This window comes from Vicia villosa, linkage group LG6 (genome assembly GCF_029867415.1).
Source record: "Vicia villosa cultivar HV-30 ecotype Madison, WI linkage group LG6, Vvil1.0, whole genome shotgun sequence".
Taxonomy (NCBI): Eukaryota; Viridiplantae; Streptophyta; class Magnoliopsida; order Fabales; family Fabaceae; genus Vicia; species Vicia villosa.
Window position 1 is genome coordinate 63,543,727 of NC_081185.1, and position 17,630 is coordinate 63,561,356.

General features: G+C 37.0%; 1 protein-coding gene across 1 annotated transcript; it reads left to right on the forward strand.

Annotated features, from left to right (window-relative positions):
- Positions 1-15,704: 15,704 nt before the first annotated feature.
- On the forward strand, positions 15,705-16,526 carry LOC131613769 (uncharacterized). Its single transcript, XM_058885414.1, has one exon. The coding sequence runs from the start codon at positions 15,705-15,707 to the stop codon at positions 16,524-16,526; it is 822 nt and encodes a 273-aa protein (XP_058741397.1).
- Positions 16,527-17,630: the final 1,104 nt, after the last annotated feature.

The window sequence follows — 17,630 nt, forward strand, 5'->3', positions numbered from 1 at the left end:
CCCTGTTAGATATCTTTTCATACTCAGCATGAGAGATAGCATTCAGCAAAACAGTTCTGCATTTATGATGATTCCTGAAAAGCTTTTTCTGATCATCATTCATTTCTTGCCTTGTCAGCTTTACGCCTCTGGCATTTACTGGATGTTTGTAACCATCCATCAGAAGATCCCATAGATCACCATCTAGACCAAGAAAGTAACTTTTCAGTTTATCTTTCCAGTATTCAAAGTTTTCACCATCAAATACTGGTGGTCTAGTATAACCATTGTTTCCATTGTGTTGCTCAGCAGAGCCAGATGTAGATGGAGTTGGATTTGCTTGAGATTCACCAGCCATCTTTTAACTGAAGCGTTTTTCTCTTCCTGTATCTTTTCTAAACACGGTTAAGTGCTTGCACCTTAGAACCGGCGCTCTGATGCCAATTGAAGGATAGAAAAACACTTAGAAAGGGGGGGGGGGGGGGTTTGAATAAGTGTAGCTTTAAAACTTGATAGATAAAAATAAATTGCACAGTTATTTTTATCCTGGTTCGTTGTTAACTAAACTACTTCAGTCCACCCCCGCAGAGATGATTTACCTCAACTGAGGATTTAATCCACTAATCGCACGGATTACAATGGTTTTCCACTTAGTCCGCAACTAAGTCTTCTAGAGTATCCTGATCACAACCTGATCACTCCAGGAACAACTGCTTAGACACAAGCTAAGACTTTCTTAGAGTATCCTGACCACCACGTGATCACTCTAATTACAACTGCTTAGACACAAGCTAAGACTTCCTAGAGTATTCTGATCAACACGATCACTCTAGTTACTTACAACTTAATGTAATCTTTCTAAGAGTATTACAAATGCTTCTTAAAAGCGATAATCACAAACTGTGATATTTCTCTTAAAGTTTAAGCTTAATCTCACTAATATATTACAAAAGCAATGTAGTGAGCTTTGATGAAGATGAAGATTCTGAGTTTTGATTTGAACAGAGTTTCAGCAAGTTAATATGAGTTGTTTTGTTCCAGAATCGTTAACCTTGCTTCTCATCAGAACTTCATATTTATAGGCGTTGGAGAAGATGACCGTTGAGTGCATTTAATGCTTTGCGTGTTCCGTACAGCATCGCATTTAATGTTATACGCTTTTGTCAACTACCTCGAGCCTTGTTCACGCTGTGTCTACTGACGTTGCCTTTAGTAGCTTTTAACGTTCCTTTTGTCAGTCAGCGTAGCTTGCCACTTGTACTTTCTTCTGATCTGATGTTTGTGAATACAAAGTTTGAATATCATCAGAGTCAAACAGCTTGGTGCAAAGCATCTTCTGATCTTCTGACCTTGAAGTGCTTCTGAGCGTGATACCATCAGAACTTCAGTGCTTCTGTTCTCTTGTTCTTCTGATGCTTCCATAGACCCATGTTCTGATTCTGCTTCGACCATCTTCTGATGTCTTGCCAGACCATGTTCTGATGTTACATGCTGAACCATTTGAGACAAAGCTTCTGAGCGCTAATTTATGCATACTCTTTATATATTTCCTGAAAAGGAAATTGCATTGGATTAGAGTACCATATTATCTTAAGCAAAATTCATATTATTGTTATCATCAAAACTAAGATAATTGATCAGAACAAATCTTGTTCTAACAATTAGTACTTCTCTATTTTATTTGTTAATTATGGTGATTAAACCTTTTGATCATCGCGATTAATGAAACATATTACAATTAGGGTTGTACGCCATATTAAAACACAATTTCTTTTACAAAATTACAAACTACGAATTTTAAAACTGCGATAAGGTAATTCAAAATGCCTTCAGACATTCATACTAATTCTAAGGCGTACAACCCTCCCCGAACTACGTTGACTCTGATCCTCCCTAAGGAGTTATGTAGGCACTTGGATAACCAAGGCGAGTCTCCTTCCCCAAAACCTCAATTAGGTTTAAATCTCACTTTTAACTCTATTCATTTTTTGTCATTAGCCATAAACCACAAACCTTGCCATAATACTCTTACAAACCTTAAATGCAAACCTTAGGAAAGGGTTAAGGGTGCCTAACACCTTCCCTTGACCTGAATATAATAACTTACCCAGATTTCTTATCTTCGTAGGGTTTTCTATTTGCCCTGGTAGAATAAGTGGCGACTCTAAATTTTAATTTTTTAGGGCAGGTTGCTACAGCGCGCTCTAATACAGCCTAATGAATGGCTGACTCTTTCTATAGCCTAATGGATGACTCTTTCTAATACAGCCTAATGGATGGTGTAGCAACCTGCCCTAAAAAATTAAAGAACTTTAGAGTCGCCCACCTATTCTACCAGGGCGAATAGGAAACCCTACGAAGTTAAGAAATCTGGGTAAGTTATTATATTCAGGTCAAGCGAAGGTGTTAGGCACCCTTAACCCTTTCCTAAGGTTTTATATTTAAGGCAAGAGTTTATGGCTTAAGAGTATTAAGGCAAGGTTTATGCTTTCAAGGATGAACGGTAAGATTCGAACCTAATCGGAGTTTTAGGGAAGGGGACTCGCCTTGTTACCAAGTTCCTGCGTACCTCCTTATGGAGGATCAGAGTCTACGTAGTTCGGGGAGGGTTGTACGCCTTAGATTTAGTATGAATGTTGAAAGTGTATTTTAAATTACCGTATGCAGTTTGGTAATTGTCGCAGTTTTAAAATTCGTAGTTTGTGAAAGGAATTTTTTTTTTGACGTGGCGTACAACCCTGATTAGTGTTTTAAACTTTAGTATTGTTAATCGTGTTGATCAATAGCTTTGATCAACATAATTGACAATTTGACAGGTGTTGATTTTTGTCACTAATTATCATAATCGATTGATTCGATTACAACCCTTAGCAAATTGAATTTTGATTTGTATAGGTTATTTAATTGTTTTAAGGGTAATTGTAAATTGAATTATTTATTATTAATTATCGCAATCGATTGATTCGATCAAAACAATTAATAAATTGACCCTAACCTAAATTAGCTAAATTAAATTAATTTGTCGCCAATTATCGTAATCAATTGATTTGATTAAAACAATTAGCAAAGTAACCTCAATTGTGCATATAAAATTTGTATTAAATATTAATATTAATTGGCACATTTTTTAATCAAAAGCAAATATTAATAACCAGCGCGATTATTAAATATAATCGAACCAAATATTAATTACTTAAACCTAATTATTTTAATTGTTTAAAACCTAAGGTTAAATAAGAACAATTAGAAAAAAACCTAATCCTAATTAAATTAAAATTAAACTTAATTATTTTAAATAATTAAAAATTAATCCTAATAATTAGAATGTTAATCATAATTTAACTAATATTGGTTAAACCTAGTTGACTAAGTTAATTAAACCTAATCCTACTTAGCCTAGGGTTTTTTATTCTAATTATACTAAATTAACTTAATAACATAATCATAGTAAAAAAACAAAGAAACCTGAAGAAAAAAAAAGGATGTCCCTGGCCAAGTTCGAACCGTCGTCCTGCTAGGACCAAGGAGACAAGCTTTGCCATCTGTTCCACTTTCACGCGCTGATAACCTTGTAGAAATAAAACAATTTAACAAAACGTATTAGTTTAAAAATAAAAGAAGCGCGCGCTGATGCCTTGGATTTGAATCCAACCAACCAAACGACGCCACGAGGTCGTCTTCCTCGCACAAGTGTCGTATTAGACTACGACTTTTACCTACGGCCAAAACTCCATAGCTATAGCCCATGCACCTTGAAACAAACCATACAAGCCATGATAACATACATAAAAGGTATATTTCAATCAGACTCAATACCCTGATTACACTGGTAATCTTATCCTGGTCAGATTTCGCTTACAAATAATACCCCCAAATTTGAACCTTAAACCCTAATCATGGTGGATCTTTCAAACTGCAACCAAAATCAAATTAATTGTCCAGAAAGCTTGCAATCGTTAATCTAAACACAAATATATATTCGAAACTTGTTTAAACTGCACGTAATGATGTAATCGAACTTGAAACATATGTGACAAACCGTGGTCTATTGTTGATGATTCCCGAAGCGGCGTGGACTGGGAGTAATTGGAAAAGCTTCAGGAATGTCCAAGGAACGTGTAGCAATGTTTAAAATCCTTTGAAACCTCACCAAACTCCAAAATCGAAATAGTGCTCTTGGAGAAATTTTTCTCTTTAACTATGATTCCTGGCTCCCGAAAATCTCCCCCTCTGCATCTGGAATGGTTGAATATATATGCTGGGACAATTTAGGTCAACAATTTTTGATTGAATCTTGGTAAATTGGAAGATTGATATGTCATTGATTCTTGATTATGGACTTTCTAAAAGAGTCTCAAATCTTGCTCATCTCTCTCCAATCTCTCTTGCACGAATCTTGATCTAATTATATTGATATAATTATGATATTTTGATCACATAATAGACCTAAAACCAAATCTTTGATTTTCCATTATTTATTTTAATTATATTGAATTTAAAATGAATTAAAAATCAAGATAAATAAAATAAATAATAAAATGGCAAGGGATTGGGCCAAGAGACTTCTAACAAGGTTAGAATCATGTTTGGATCAACAAAACCTAAGCCCATTTGGAAAATTTTCAAGATTGAACAATATTTCCTTCATGGACTTCTTGAAATTCAACCAACTTGTGCAATCCATAACTTCCTTAATTTTAATCATATGAAAGTGTTCTAGGACTTTTTAGAGAGCTTAGAGTGTCCTCTAAATGATCCTTTTTGCTTCATATCAATTGAGTATTCCATGTTCATGTATGCTTCATTTGAAAAAAATGACTTTTGGTTGACCTTTAAAAGGACCTGTAATGTTTTGACTTATATCTCTTAGGCGGAAGCATTTCTTGACCTTGGACCCAACATCAAAGTTGTAGAGAATTGAAATTACTTGAGAATAAGCTTTTAATAGGGAATTTTTTATAAAGCATGAGAGACTTATGACTAGTCAAAGTACAATTGACTTTTGCTTAGAAACCCTAATTTAGTAACTATAGGTTTTGTTGATTTCTGAGCTTCCCTTGATGAATCATGATCAACCCTTGATCAAATGATGAATGATACTTCAAAATAAGGATGTGGACCAAAAATCAGGAATTTTGACCGTACTTTGACCATAATTGACTTTTAGGTCAAACTAGTCGACTGTTGACCCTTTGAGCATTTGACTGAGCAATCTTGTGAACTGAGGCTTGAAACTTGTCATGGAGATGATTTGAATCCTAAGAGATCATATGAATATTACTTGAGGCTTTGATACATCCTTTCTCCTTAGCAAATCCAAAACCCTAATTTGAGGACCCTTTGATTAGGGGAGTGTGCCTTAGGTTAACCCTTGAGCCTTGAATCATTGTATGAGTTTGAAAGTAAAAATGTGATGGGAAAATTTTAGGGTATGACAGATGGCTAGCTCTCTCTATAGACTAATGGATGACGCGCTCTGATACAGCCTAATGGATGGCTCATTCTAACACAGCCCAATGGATGGCACTCTCTAAATATAGCCTAATGGACGACTCGTTCTAATATTCTTCAACATGTACAAGGCCTAGTGTATGGCTTATCCCGACACCCTTCAGTATACCTATCAGATACAATCCAGAGAGAGATTCATTCTGACAACATTATGCCAACATCTGGATGGCATCTTTAAGCCCATCTCCAACATAAGTTCCTGCATCATCAAGGGCAAATTTCTGGGTACTATAGTGTTCAATCCTCTTCCACCTTCAAATTCCGACAGGCACACAGGCCAATCTATGTCCTCATGTTTGAAAAGATTGAACAGGGGCAGCTGTGATACTCCAAAATTTTCCCTCCACATTTCAATGTTCAAGCCCAGCTAATTGTCAAAAGCTTAAGACAACTCAAGGGTAGGTTATACACACTTCCTCCTTATCAAGGGTCCTCAAACTAGGTTTTGGATTTCTTAAGGGAAGAGGATGTATCAAGGTCTCAAATTAATTTCATATGGTCTATTATAATTCAAACTACCTCCATGACAAATTTCAAGTCTTAGTTCACAAGTTTGCTCAGTCAAATGTTCAAATAGTCAACAGTCGACTAGTTTGACCTAAAAGTCAATTGTGGTCAACATAGAGTCAAAATTCCTGATTTTTGGTCAAAATCAATGTTTTGAAGTAGAATTCATCAATTAATCAAGGGTTGATCATGATTCATCAAGAAAAGTTCAGAAATTAACAAAACTCAAAGTTTCTAAATTAGGGTTTTTTGACTAAAAGTCAACTGAACTTTGACCAGCCATAACGTTTACATGGTTCATCATAAAGTTTCCAAACAAATATTATTTTTAAGGAAATTCAACTCTCTACAACTTTTTCTCTCTAAAGCCAAGGCAAAAAATGCTTCATCTAGGAGATATGAGCCAAAACATTACAGGTCTTTTTGAAAGTCAACCAAAAGTTGTTTTTTGTCAAAGCCAATATCATCAAGATAAAATCCCCAAATGTAAAAAAAGGTTCCAAAGTGGCTTATAGGGGACATCTTGAGCTTTCCAAAAAGTCCTAGAACATCTTCATATAATAAATATTTAAGGAGTTATGCTTTGTCAAAGTTGGTCAATGTTTGGTAAAATACATGAAGCAAATAAGGGTCAAAATGGTTTTTTTTTTTTGCAAAGAGGCGCACTCTTTTATGATCCAATCTTGTTCCTCAAGTCATCAAAGATATTCAATCTCAAAGCCACGACTTTTTGATGAATATTTGATTTTATTTGAACTTTTATTCATTTAAAAATATGATTAAAATCAAATAATCAAGGAATTATGAAAGGGATTTGATTTGGCTTTGATTTCCAATCAAATCCAATCAAATAAGTATCATATTTTCCACCCAATTTTGTGCAAAACAAGATTGATGAGAAAAGATTGAAATTGGACCAATTTAGAAATATTTACAAATCATATTTCCATCAAATGCAAATCCTTGATACAATAAGATTCATTCAGTTTTTGGTGACCTAAATTGTACCATTATATAAGTCTAACCATTCATGGTGCATAGATACGTTTTTGACAGCCTCAATAACTCGTGCCACACTTCAAAATTTCAAGATAAAAAACAAAATTGGTTTTGGAGTTATAGGTTAATTCAAGGTGTTTTGGAGATTCAAACACCTTTGTGGAGCATCACAGAGGGATTTTCATTCACTCTCCAAGGCCGCAACATAAGAACACGTCCTCCAAGCTCACGGTTTGTGCATTCTTATTTAAACTCGATTCCAACAATTCATGCATCATAAACAAATTTTGATTGTGTATTTGTGATTAACGTGATGTTGTGAATGTTTCTGGAAGTTTAATTGCATTTATTCGCTGGTATAAAGAATCTGCCATTGTTAGGGTTTGAGAGCATGAATGGGGGTTTTTCGTTTTAGAGAAAATTTCAGGAAATTACAGGTACCATTGAGTTCGCGAGGATGAGACGAACTCATCCATGGCTTCGCAATTAATTTTTTATGCTTGTATGAGATTTTGATAGGTGCGTGTTATGTAGTGACGGACTCCGTCCGTAGGTAAAAATTGGGGACCTAAAACAACGGTTCTGGGGAAGAAGAAGGGTGTGTGTCTTCACGCCACTGGTTAATTTGAATTTCGCGCGTTTTGTTACATTCACGTGGCGTGGTTCATATATGTTTTTTATTTTGCCTATATTTATTAACTGAAGCGCGTTGGATGAGTGGGTGACACTATAAAAAAAAGTCTCAGTAGTGACGTGAATATCACGCCACAAACAAAAAAAACACATCACAAACCAATATTTGCGACGTGATAATTTACGTCGCAAGAGGCAAGGTGGCAACTTTTAGTGACGTGATTTTCACTTCACTATTTAGTGAAGTAAAAATCACATCGATAAGTTTGGACCAGAGATTCCTGCACTTTCAGTCAGAGCAGGCGTAGCAGCGTTTGGGTCAGAAAAAGCATTTTTAGTTGCGACGTGATTTACATGTCACTAAGTAGTGACATGAAAATCACGTCACTAAAGTTGCCTAGGAGTAAATGAAAAGCGCAATTAATATGTTTTATGTTGCGACGTGATTTTCATGTCACTACTTAGTGACATGGAAATCACGTCACTAATTTTTTTTTCAAAAAACCAAATATATATATATATATATATATATATATATATATATATATATATATATATATATATATATAAATAAATCAATAAACTAAATATATTAAAATTTATAAAATTTATAAATTAATTCAATAAACTAAATATACTAAAATATAAAAATTAAGAAACTAAAATTATAAATCTAATATTACTAAATAATGTAATTATAATTTAATTAATAGTTTACACAAAATTCAAAATCAAAAGTAACAACAAAATAAAAACTAAATTAAATCAACAATCAGTCTGGGTCAGGAAATTCATCTTCATTTAGATTTTCCTGGTCAGTCGGCGCAGAACCCCCCATATTTTGGTTTCCACCAAAAGATTGCATAAATTGTCGCATTTGTGCCTCCATATCTGATTGTCTTTTCGCCATGACCTCCATTTCCCGCTGATGATCATTCCGCATTGCCATCATTTGGGCTTTCAGTGCCGCTTCACGTTCCGCCGCCTCACGCCTCACCTCATTTACCGCCAATTGTCTTACGGTTTCTCTCTGTTCATCTGTTAAAGTTACAGGACGTGAACCTCCTTCCCCGTCGAGAACTCTTTGATATAGAGTTCTATCATTAGGTCTCAAGGTGCCTGCCAAATTTCCACCACCAAAAAAACACCCGTTAGGCCCCTTGCCGCCAATGACTTTACTCCAAAGATACAAATCCACATCCGGATGAAGCGGCTCTCCCGGTCTTGGAGTATACTGAGGATTAACAGTCAGAAATGGTACAAGCAATGCCTGATAATCATCCTACACATACAAAAAAAAGTTAAATATAATTTAGTTGCCACATGAATTTCACGCCACAAATTTAGTTGCCACATGATTTTCACGCCACAACATCTCACATGCCACATGAAAATTATAACACCCTAATTCTACCTGTCGGAATTAATTAATAAATCAGAATATTAAAACTTCATCAACAAATTAAGGAATCACATATTCATGGTTTCCACTTTGCAATATTTTTTGCATCATCAGGTTAATATTCATTGGGATATACCGATCATATCATCAATCATCACATAAGCACACACACACACACACACACACATATATATATATATATATATATATATATATATATATATATATATATATATATATATGCACACGGCAGAGGATACATTATCATTTATGCCATACATAAGCATTTACATCAGTTCAGAATCGGCACTTTTATCACCAATTTAATTCATATATATCAACACTTTATCGGCACTTCACAATCGCCACCAAATACATCACAATTCATCGCTTACAGAAATACCGATAGCTTAAAAAAATAATACCAATAGGTTGACTAAATATAATACCCAACTTAACCAAATAATACGGATAGCTTAACCAAATATAATACGGATAGCTTAACCAAATATAATACCCAACTTAACCAAATAATACCGATAGCTTAACCAAATATAATATCGATAGCTTAACCAAATATAATACCCAACTTAACCTAATAATACTGATAGCTTAACCAAATATAATACCCAACTTAACCAAATAATACAGATAGCTTAAAAAAATAATACTGATAGCTTAAATAACTTAACATAGCTTTTTGTGTACGATTGTCAACAAAAGCTCCTGTTTTCTTTTTCCGAGTCCTCGCAACCAGCTCGGTCATAAGTGGTGGTCTATTTAATTCCTTAGTCTAAATAACAAAATAAACTATAATTAATAATATCAATTATTAATTGAAATTATAACTTTAAGAAGTGGTAATAATTATTACCATGCGTCGAACATGCTCAGCAGTGCTTATACTTCCAACAGCATTAAGGCAATTACCCTTTTCAGATGCTCTCATCTTCTTTGCATTTTCAGATTTGGCCGCAAACTCATCACTCTCCCAATATTTAAGAAGTTCGCGAAAGATTTCTTCTCCTATCCAACTGGGACGGATGCCATGAAGTTCCCAACGTTTTCTAACATGTCGTAGCATGTCAGAAAATCGTCTTGCAGTTCTGCCATAATAATTTTTTTATATATGTCTCTCTTTCATTGGTTCCCACACACATTTTTCCTGCAATAAAAGTAGATAAAATAGAAGTTAGATAACTGTAGTGAAAAAGTCATTTAAATAACAATAACTTAAACAATAAATTAAGTATACCTGAAAATGCGTAAACCAATGTTCTCTATCATCGCCCTTAACATCTTTAAAAGTCTTTATACGCTTTTTATAATTCTGCTGAATTATATAACTTATAACTTTGGCAGCAGTCCGACTCGGCGTGAATCTAAACAACATTAATTGAATTAACATTAATTATAAAGTTATAAAAAATGGAAACGTATAATTAAATAAAAATTGATAAATAAGAAACTTACGAGCTTCCTTCGGGCCTAATAAAAAATCTCCTATCAATGATATGAATCTGACTCGGATCATCATCCCCTCGAAGATCGCTCCCATCCAACTGATCATCCGCAGTCTCATCCTCCGCCTGATCATCATCCTGTGGGGGCACATGTGGGGGATGTGGGGTGCGACCAGTCTGCTGGAAAGATGGTGGGGTGGGACCAGTCTGTGTGGGAGGTGGAAAACTAGATCCTCCAGTCTGCTGGAAAGATGAGGGACTAGTATGTGTGGGAGGTGGAAAACTAGATCCTCCAGTCTGCTGGAAAGATGAGGGACTAATCTGTGTGGGAGGTGGAAAACCAAATCCTCCGGTCTACCGGAAGGATGGGGGCACATGTGTCTGCTGGAAGGATGGGGGCATCTGTGTCTGCTAGAAGGATGGGTAACCAGGTGGTGGTGGGGTAATAAAAGACGGACTGTCATATGGATACGGAGAGGAGAAAAGTGGCAGAAAACCCTGAGTACTGGCCATGGACATACGATTAACCTGACTCTGCGGGGGAGGACACGTGGCCAACTGAGGTGACTGACATACTACTACTCGTGGGCGTTGGTGCTTCTTCTTACCACTATCAGCTACACCCTTACCTTTATCAGGTCGGGGTGGCATTTTACCTATTTATAGAGATTACACAATTAATATAAATATATTCAACAAATGGTTCACTAAGTAAAATTATAAAAATATAATCTCAACAACTGGTTGTCATTAACACATTCAATACATAGTTCATTAAGTGAAATTATAAAAAATACATTTCCAACAAAATATATTCATTATTCTAAATCTTCGTGCTCGTCATCCACATCATTCTCATCATTTGATGTGATATTGTCCTCAGATGCAATATCTTCATGCTCTTCATCCAATATAGACGAATCAACTAGATGCCCCTAAACCATTGTATCAGACAAACTTGTAGTTTGTTCATCTGCAATCACATCATTAATTTGTTCCACTTCATCAACTTGGAAAGCAAGATCTTCTTCCACTAGATCGTCAGATTCAATATGACCCATTGTTTTTGTTTTTATGACAACACACCACCCTCGTTTACGTGGCACAAATGAAGGATAAGGAACATAGTAAACTTGCCTAACAATATGTGACATTATGAAAGGGTCATACTCTTTGTACCTCCAGTTCAGTTGAATCTCAACAGTGTCATACCCCAAATTTGTCCTACCCTTTACTTCTAACTGGCTTAGGCTTTGCGTTCATGTACATACATCATTTAGGCTATAACTCACATGCATGCATTCATACCATTGGTACTATTCAAAGATTAACAAGGAGGAGCTTTATTGCAAAGAAGTATGATCAGAGAATGAGAAAACTGAAGTATAATCATGTGGCTCTATGTTCATTGAAGTCCTCCTGGATTGGGGTGTCTCTCTGCTTCAAATCAGGGCATTGATTAGAGGGTACAAGCTTGCAAATCATCTGGTTCTTTAAATCAGGGTTTCTTTGACCAAAGTCAACCAGTTGACTTTCTGGTCAACATTTAATCAGAAGTGGCTTCTATGTGTGGAAAACTTCTCATAATGACTGTGTGGACGTGTTTGTTTGACTGGATGTGAGTGGAAGAGATTTAATCGGGAATTTCATCAATAGTCGGAAAAATCAGAACAGTTGACTTTTGGGTCAAAATCGGGAAAATTATTCAAATATTGACTTTTGGTGGAAAATTAATCAAGAAAAGTCGAAGAACGGATAAAATCGGGAGTTCGGCAAAAAGTTGGGAAAAATAGAAAAAAGGACATTCCAACACTTAGAAAAATTTTTGATGTCTTAAATCTTGTTGAGCAGTCCACTTCAGCACCAGATTACACGTGGCAAACGGCATTTTTCGGAGAAATTTCCAACATCAAAGTTGTTCCTCTCATGGAGGAGAACAACTTTGTAGTTGGACACTTTTTCATTTGAAGCTTGTATGAAGAGTTAAAGTGGTGTGAAGTTGCTGGAAACTCATTTGAATCAAGTCACATTCCAGGTCACCAGTCAGGTCATGACCTGGCATTTTCACAAACACATGGCATGCCAAATCTCCAGTCATTTTTAGAGCTGTACAGAAGTGATATGAACGCAAACTTGGTATCATTCTCTTCTTTGCCATGTCATCTATCCATAGAAACAAGAATTGGGACAATTGAGCAAATATTGAGTGAGATACAAGCCTTCAAAGTGGTGCCCCAACCCTGACCAAATTCTGCAGGCAGCCATGACACAGAATTCTGGGCACGCAACGCATTTCAGCAAACACGTGGCGGGCCAAATGTCAAGGCCTCTTTCTCCTTCCACAAGTCTCTATCTTAAACAAGCCCAGTTCTAAACTATTCTTTGCCATGTCCTCTATCCAATGAGACCAGTATCACTGATTTTGGACATGTATTGATCGAGATAGAGAGGCTTAAAGTACCACCCTCGCAGAGTCACAATTTGGCCATACGCACGGGACTGCATGCTGCTGGGCGTGTGCAGTGATGGTTGCATGAGTTCAAGGCCATTTTTCTCATATTTCCTAAGCCTTATCCTGAGATATTTTCAACACCAATCTTGTTCTATCCCATGCCCTCTTTGATATGACACCATTCTTGCATCATTTGACCACCCATGGCTTGAGATATAAGTGTCTAAAGTAAGCACCACAGCATGAAAAAAAAAAAAAAACAAAACAACACACAATTGCACTACACACACATTAAAGTCCCACATTGGAAAGATGAAAAAGTTGTGCTACAAGTCCCACATTGGAAAAATGAGAAAGAGGTATTGCAAACTATTCCAAGTCCCACATTCAAGGATTGAGAATCACAAACTAATGGTTGGCAATATAAATAGAAACTCATACATCAACCATTTCTCACCTCCACTCTTCACTATATCACTATACCTCTCTCTCTCTCTCTCTCTCTCTCTCTCTCTCTCTCTCTCTCTCTCTCCTCTCTCTCTCTCTCTCTCTCTCTCTCTCTCTCTCTCCTCTCTCTCTCTCTCTCTCTCTCTCTCTCTCTCTCTCTCTCTCTCTCTCTCTCTCTCTCTCTCTCTCTCTCTCTCTCAACTCAATCCAAGATTCTCCCATAGGTAAATCTCACAAACCTCTTTGCATATCATGTAGCAAGTTTATGCATATTTTGTCCGACATTAGAAATCTTTTATTAAAAACAAATAAAAATAATTTTCTCCTTTATCTTTTTCTTTGCAATTTATTAATTGTTTCTTCTTAAATAAAAAACAACAAAAAAGATTTTCCACTAATTAGATTGTTAGTTTTTTTTGACTCTCTAGACTTTAATTGTTTTTTTAGAATTTAATAGACTTTTTACATAAAACCATAAAACAAAAATAATGGTTTTTATTTTATTTTATATATTTCAAATTAGTATCTCTTGCATGAAATAAAAATGAGATAGTTCATGAATATATTTTCACAAATAGTTTAGATTTAATTCTTTCTTTCTTTGTGAATATTTTCCATATATGTGAAATGTCTAAAATGCCCTTGATCCTTAGTATTGTCTTTTCCATTTAATTGGTTTTTCCTCCCTTATTTTCTTGTAGAATTAGAACAACATAGAATTCCTAGAAAATAGGCTAGTCTCCCCCTTTTTGCATTCTTTTTTCTTTTACAACCATAAAACATTAATAAATACTTGAATAAAATCCCCTTAAAAAACACCAACCAAAAACACTTCAAAAAACCTAATAAATGTTCAGACTTAAAACAAAAGTGAGGAAGTGATGCGAGACCTTGTAATAGGTTCTCGTCATCATGGAATTACCCTAAAAGACACAAACCAATCATTTCTTTTTCTTTCGCCTGCTTGGCACCTAAGGGCACCGTTATCTCCGCTCCATTGCATCCTAGGTCGATCCCTTATGCAAGAGCGTGAGCGTTAACTCCGCCCAACTAAAAAAAAACAAAAACAAACGGAAAATCGTTAGCCGAGCTACGGTAACTCTGATTCCTGAAAAGGATACGTAGGCAGCGGGGTAGGGCCCGTGCGAGTACAATTCTTTGTTTTCCCTACATTTTGCATTCATTTCGCATTTAGACATGGACATAGTACACACCCTTTAGATAGAAACAAACATAGGTGGATACCATCGAGTACGATGGGCGTGAGGGGTGCTAATACCTTCCCCTTGCGTAACCGACTCCCGTACCTTGATTCTCTGGTCGCAAGACCCCTGTTCCTTCCTTTGTTAGGTTTCCTGATATTCCTTTCCCTTATGGGATAAATATATTGGTGGCGACTCTGTTCATTTTTCGCGAGCGTGCGACAGCTGGCAACTCTGCTGGGGATGTTGCTAGACCTGTTGCTGGTCCATCCTTAGTGAGTCGATCCCTAGCCTGCGTTTGTTTGTTTATTTACTGGGTGTTTACTTGCTTTATGTCTATATCTTGTATATATGTTTGCATGTTTATTTTCTGCTTGCATATCATGTCTATTTCTGTTTGCACATCATGCATATGGATTATATTCTGTGTTCCTTGGTGTCTTCTGTTCTGTTTTGCAGGTGGGGGGTTTTTGAGGTAAAAGGCCCACTACCCAGGCCAAGTGACACCTAGGATTAGCGTGGATGCTCATGTTGGCTCCCGTAGCTCTTGCTACGATCGAGTTGATGTGGGGTACCACAACTGGGCGAGGTTCTTTCATGGAACACTGTGTCTGGCACTCTTGTTGCCTCAAACACTTTGTACCCCATGGGAACTATAGACCCCAGTGACCATTAGGGACCACCTGTCCGTGTCTAGAATTCATACCCGTGAGTTTTGGGGAGGGACAGGATACCAGCCTTCATCATACCCGGATTTCCGTTTTGCAATCTGAAGTCAAAATTTTGAACCTGTTACAATCAGTATTACTCAGACGTTCAGAGCCGCGAGGGACATTCAGTCTCTCACCACATCATGCACATGACACATCATGCTATTGCATCCACCTCACTTCATTCGCGGAGAAGCCTAAAATCTATTTCTAAAGAGAAAAGAAAAGAAAAAGAATATATACATACCTTTTTGCAAAAAAAGAGGAAAGAAAAAGGAAAAAGAAAAGGAATAATGAAAAGATTTTAGGATTCTCCCAATGAAATGCATTCCACCATATCATTTAACATGCATGTTCATTTATTTTCAGGAACTTTTTGGCTTTGTCTCCGACTAACACATGGCTCCACCACTGAAGACTGGCAAGCGCAATTACTCTTATTCTTTTGTGAATCCTAATCTGAAGTCTGTTGAGTGTTTGGCAAAGAAGATCACACCGGATGAGTTAACCAATTTCCGAGAAAAATATGGGTACATTCTGAGCCTCCTCAAGATGCCATTCACCAAGGATGAGCAAGAGGGAGTTCACACTTTGCTTCAGTTCTATCATCCTTCCCTCCGTTGTTTCGCATTCACTGATTATCTTTTGGCTCCTACCTTGGAAGAGTATTCGTCATTCCTTGGCATTCCTGTTGGGAAAGAGGTACCTTATTATAGCGCCATGAAGGCCCCTGATTCCATTGAAATTGCTAAGGCTCTTTATTTGAGCAAGTCAGTCGTGGAAGCAAATCTCACCAAGAAAGGAGGTTGTCATGGTTTTCGTATGGAGTTCTTGGTTAAAAGAGGTTGTGATGCTGCTGAAGCCAATGAATGGGACACTTTTAGAGCTATTCTGGCTCTAGGTATCTATGGTATTGTGATGTTCGCAAATGTACCTGACTTTGTTGATATGAATGCCATCCACATATTCATTCTGCAGAACCCCATTCCTACGCTTCTGGGGGATGTTTATCATTCCGTTCATCATCGTAATGAGCAGAAAGGAGGTTTGGTTAGATTCTGTGCTCCGCTGCTATACCGTTGGTTCAGATCACATTTGCCGGAACGTGGAGCTTTTGTTGATAGTAGGCACACATCCAGATGGGCTGAGAGGATTATGGGCTTAGAGCTAAGGACATTGTCTGGTACAACCGATCCTTGGACCATATGGAAGTTGTTATGAGTTGTGGGAAGTTCAAAAATGTGCCTCTCATGGGCATCAGAGGTGGGATCAACTATAATCCTATCCTGGCTAGAAGAACATATGGATACGCTTTCATTAGTCCTCCTGAACAAGCAGAGATTGCTGAGAATATTTACTATCATTCAGCCACCAATGTTGGGCAAATGGCAGAAGCTGCGCAAGCCTGGAAGAGTATTTGCTGGAGGGATAAGAAGCATTTTGGTCAAAGAGACTGTGCGACTTATAAAGACTATACTGAGTGGGTTGAAGTTGTGGCCAACACCCAAGGGATGCCCTTCCCTCCAAAAGATCCTTTGTATCCTCCTGCTGGTGTGCAACCCAACATTGTCTCCATGCCTTGTTATAATCAGACTGTGGAGCAGAATCGGAAATTGACTGAGCAAATGGAGACGATGCAAGTTAAGATGAATACTGATAGGCAAGAGAAGCTTTCTGCCCTTCATAAGTTGAAAATGAGAGAAATAGAGCTTGAAGAATTGTATGCTAGAGGAAGTACTTCTCAGAAAAGGTCAAGGGTGACCATAGACTCTAAATCTGTTAAATCTCAAGAGAGGGAGATGAAAGAGCATTATGAGGATCAGTTGGCAGAATTGACAAGGAGCTCCAAATCCAAACTGATATAGCCAAATCAGAGAAAGCCCGTCGAAAGAAAGCAGACAAGCTCCTTCTGGAACGTCAGGCAAAGATTGAGGGGTGTTATGAAGAGATTCGCAAGTTGAAGGGTCGAATGGAAGAAAAGGGCCAAAGTGATACTCAAGCTCAAGAGGAGGCCAGAGGTTGGGAATTGAGAAGCCGTTACTTGGAGACCATGCATTTCAGAAAGGACCTATTGATTCAAGAAGTTGTTAAAAGACCAACCCATGCTGAGACCAAAAAGCTGTTTGAAGAAATGAAGGCTTGGAGCTATAAGAACAATGGAGATAGCCCACTTCGTCATTTGGACATGGGAGATCCAGCTTAGTATTGGTTTTTATTATTTCCAAGACTTTTTAGCTTTGTCTCAAACCAACAACACAAGATAACGGAGAAGGACAGTGAAGCATAACCAAGATAAGCACAACCAAGATAAGCACCCGGATAAGG

Coding starts and splice junctions, on each gene's coding strand:
- LOC131613769 (XM_058885414.1), top strand. CDS start 15,705: ATGGCTCCACCACTGAAGACTGGCAAGCGCAATTACTCTTATTCTTTT.